The 4,262-nt window shown below is 50.9% G+C and overlaps 1 protein-coding gene across 1 annotated transcript; it reads left to right on the top strand.

Annotated features, from left to right (window-relative positions):
* Positions 1–2,891: 2,891 nt before the first annotated feature.
* Positions 2,892–3,500, top strand: EAH_00061660 (hypothetical protein, conserved; the record flags this gene model as incomplete). The annotated part of the gene is made up of 1 exon (XM_013393320.1): positions 2,892–3,500. The coding sequence occupies one exon, from the start codon at positions 2,892–2,894 to the stop codon at positions 3,498–3,500; it is 609 nt and encodes a 202-aa protein (XP_013248774.1).
* Positions 3,501–4,262: the final 762 nt, after the last annotated feature.

The following is a 4,262-nucleotide window of genomic DNA, read 5'->3' as shown; positions in this document are numbered from 1 at the left end:
GGTTGGGGGCCCCCTGGGGGGGGGGGCCCTGGGGGGCCCCTTCAAGAGCTTCCTGGGGGGCCCCTTGGGGGGCCCCTAATGGGGCCTGTGCTGCTGCTGCTGCTGCTGCTGCTGCTGCTACAGCAGCATTTTTAGCAGCAGTATTGGAAGCTGCTGCTCTTGCTTTTGCTGTTGCTTCATCAATGTAAGCCTTAGGGTGTGCATACACCTGAAGTTCTCCAGGTATTCTGCATGCAGCAGTTGCTGCTAATGCCTGGGGCTGATAGTATAATGAAGGATGAGAGGCTTCTTTATTATTATTGTTTGTTGGAGGGGTGAAGGTTTCACAGAGAGATATCGAAGGAGACAGAGACGGAGACACAATATAAGCAAAGTGAGTGCAGCCAAGGGCCTCTAAACACAGCTGCTGGCAGTCTTTTGCTGTTGCTGCTGCTGCTGCTGCTGCTGCTGTTGCTCCCTTTATTCGCTTATTAAACACAAAACAACTCTCAACAAAATCAAAAGTCTCATACTCCAATTCCTCTGCTGCTGCTGCACTTGCTGCTGCTGCTGCTGCACTTGCTGCTGCTGCTGCTGCTGTTGCTGCAGTGGGATTATGAGGGCCTTTCTGCAGCATATCTTGGGGTGTATCTGCAGCTGCGGTGTATCCGATAAACCAATTGTCTCCCTTTGTCTTTTCTGTTTCTTTATTTTGCTTCTCCTTCACGTCCTCGGAGAACGAATTAATGCTTCTGCTACTGCTGTTGCTGCTGCTGCTGTTGTTGCTGCTGTTGCTGCTGGTTAGTGTTTGCTGTTGGCTGTTTGTCTCTGTTTTGTCTCCCCCCAAGTTCGCAGCTGCTTCTGCTGCTGCAGCAGCAGCAAACTCCTTCTCTTTTACGCCATCTAGAGCATCTACAGCAGCAACAGTAGCAGCAGCATTAACAGCAGCAGCAGCAGCAGCAGCACGGTATTTGAGCTAAGGTTGTTTGTTCTACTGCACAACACCAATAGAGGCATCTCTTTTGCTGCTGTCTCCTTCTTTATTTATCTTTTGCTGTCTCCTTTCTCTCTTTTGTGTCTCTGTTCGTTTTCTTTTAATATTTTATCTGTCTGCTCTCTAACTCAGTATCTCCCTAACAAATTCACTTTGTTGTTGCTGCTGTTGTTGCTGCTGCTGCTGCTGCTGCTGCTGCTGCTGCTGCATTTGTTTACTTTCTTTTCTTTGTCTTGCATGCAGCTACTGCGTTGTTTTCTTTTGTTTATTATTATTTATTCGTTTGTGTAGTAATCCCTATTGTCTATAATTATTTATCTTCTTTTTTGTTGTTTATTTATTTACTTATTTGTCTTCTGCTCAGCAGCAGACAGGCAGCAGCTGCTGCAAGTGCGAGGCGAAGGGTTTATTAATCTTAGTATTTGTTTGTTCTAAATTGTTCCTTATCACCTGCTGCTGCTGCTGCTGCCTGCATGCATCATTAAGAGCGTGCATGCTGCTGCTGCTGCTGCTGCTGCAAGGCCCCATAAGAGCCGTGTATTCTCTTACCTTCAGCAGGAGCACTTTGCTGCCAGCCTGCGCTATAGGCGAGCTGCAGCAGCAGCAGCAGCAGCAGCAGCAGCAGCAGCAGAGGCAGCCGCGTTATGTTTCTGTACTGGATTATCATCCTCAAGACCTCCTCTGCATGCAACAGTGCACGCGCAGCAACAGCCCTTGTTTATTCTTGTTTTTTTGCTTCCTTACTCGCATGTGTTACAAGCAGCACTGCAGCAACTGCTGCAGCAGCAGCAGTTGCTGCTGCTGTTGCTGCTGCTGCTGCTGCGTGCGAGGGTCAGCAGCTGCAGAAAAGCAGCCAGAGCAGGAGCCGTCTGCTTGCTGCACACGGCCAATGTGTATTGCTTAGAGCATAGCAGCAGCAACGCAGCATCAGAAGTATAAGTGGCAGCAGCTGTAGCAGCAGCAGCAGCAGCAGGGATACGTTAGAAGGATTGTGCGCAGCTAATTGCTTTATTGGAGTATAAATCAATTAAAATTATTTATGCCTACTTATATCTGCGAAGCTGTGAGGCACAGCCCAGCGACTGCTGCTGCTGCTTCCGCCGCTGCTGCTGCAGGCAGTCCAGCAGCAGCAGCAGCAGCAGCAGCAGCAGGGGCGCGCGAGGCTGAGCAGGGGTGATCTTAAGCCCCCTGCTTGCTTTCAGCTAAGGAAAAAATGTAAAATAATTAATTAAGTTTAATTCTTCTTTATTTAAGTCAAAAGAGAGGCCTGCAGCAAGAAAGCCGCAACGCTCGCGGCTGCTGGGCGTTTGCTGCTGCTGCTGCTGCTGCTGCTACTGCTGCGGTGGTGGTGCTGCTGTGTATATGGGCTGCGTTATTTGCAGTAATCTGCATTAAAATAATTTATTAATTTAAAGTAGTATTGCTTGATCTAGTTTGTTTTATAAAAGTTTATAGAAAAACAGAGAGCAGCAAACGGGAGGGAACAGCAGCTACACGCATGCAGCAGCAGCAGCTATAGCGCAGCAAACGCAGGGGGAGGTGGGGGCATGTGTTTGCTGCTGGAGTTGAGCAAGAGCTTAGGGCTCTGCTGCTGTTTAATTGCGGTTGTATACTTTTTCAACTAAGAAGCTTAGAATCATCTCTCCTTCTGTTGCTGTATTATTTCTTTGTCGGCTATTTTAGGTTGCAGCTGAGTAGAGGCTTGTTGGGGTGGCTGCTGCTGCTGCTGCTGCTGCTGCTGCTGCCTTGTTGCTGCTACTAACAGGTTCTCTTCCTCTGTTCGTTTTGTTTCTTTAGAAAGCAGTTTTAATAGGGGTTTTCTGTTCTGCTTTTGCTCTCTGCTGCTGCCGCTCTGTTGCTCCTGCTGCTGCTGCTGCTGCTGCTCCCTCGCTACCACCCTCTTCTGCTGCGGCTTATGATGGAGCGTCCTTGCGGGCGCCGCTGCTTTCTTCTGTTTTTCTTCTTTTTCTTATCTTCATATTCAACTAGCAATGAGATTCTTGCTTCTGCTGCAGGGGCAGCAGAAGCAGCAGGGGATGCTGCGTTGCTGCTCGCTGAGCAGCCGCAGCAGCCTCCCCAGCAGCAGCTTCAGCAGCCGTCACAGCACTTGCAGCTGATGTCACAGCAACTAGGGGATAGCGAGCCTCTGGAAGGAGCAGCAGCAGCAGCAGCAGCAACAGCAACAGCAACAGCAGCAGCTGCAGCAGATTCAGATGATGGAGAAGAAGATATGTTTAATGACGATTCTACTCATCGTAGAGAAGAAGACAGGCCGAGGACAACTAAGCGTCTGTACACCACAAAGAGAAGCATGCGCCCGGGATCCAAAGGCGGGAACCAAGCAGCTCTAGGAAAAGTATTATCTGTTGCAGTGCTTGTGCTTATGGCTTGTATATTTCTGGGTTTACGCAGCAAAGGGGGCCCTCCTGAAGATGAAGAAGATGATGATGAGGAGGAAGAAGCAGCAGCAAGAGAGAAAGGAGACTCGCAGCAGCAGCAAGAAGACGTCGAACAGGATGAGCAGTAGCAGCACTATAGCCCCACGCATGCGCTCTGGCTGCCTACATTTCATCATGCAGCAGCAGCAGCAACAGCAGCAGCAACGGATGCTGCTGTTCCTGGTGCAGCTGTTGGCTGCGCTCTCGTCGCCTACGGGAAGCAGCAGCCTTGCAGGTGAAACGCAGTGCGCACCGATCGAAGGCAGCAGCAACAGCAACAGCAGCAGCAGAAGCAGCAGCAGCAGTACCAATCCTAGCAGCGGCTGCAGCAGCAGCAGTAGCAACAGCAGCAGCATTCGTCCCTCAACGTGTGCATGCAGCTGCTAGCGCCCCCTTTGCTTTCAGTGACGACTAGCGAGATCCTCTGCAACGCCTGCAGCAGCAGCTGCTGCAGCAGCAACAGCAGCAGCAACAGCAGCAGCAGCAACAACAGCAGCAGCAGCAGCAAAAGCAGCAGCAGCAGCGGGATTCCGGCGCAATGTGGGGTGCGGGCGAAGCTGGGTGCAGCAGAGCATAGAAGCCCATGGATGCATGCATGCATGCATGCATGCATTGTTAAGTACGTGGGTTTGGAGGAAGCAACAGAGGCCTGAAGGTCTGTGGGTTGGAGGTGTTGGCGTAGTGCCGCTCTTGAGATTGCAGTGTACGGTTTAAGGGCAGCAGCAGCAGCAGCAGCAGGAGCTGCTGCTGCTGCTGCAGCGGCTGTGGGAGAGAAATGCAGCTGCAGGGCGGTTGTTATGTTGTCATCGTTAGGTTTGCCTGCATGCGCATGCTTGTGGTTCGGGTGTCTA

Source organism: Eimeria acervulina, genomic scaffold, assembly GCF_000499425.1.
Source record: "Eimeria acervulina Houghton genomic scaffold, Eah_scaff1619, whole genome shotgun sequence".
Taxonomy (NCBI): domain Eukaryota; phylum Apicomplexa; class Conoidasida; order Eucoccidiorida; family Eimeriidae; genus Eimeria; species Eimeria acervulina.
This window is presented reverse-complemented; position numbering and strand designations above follow the sequence as displayed.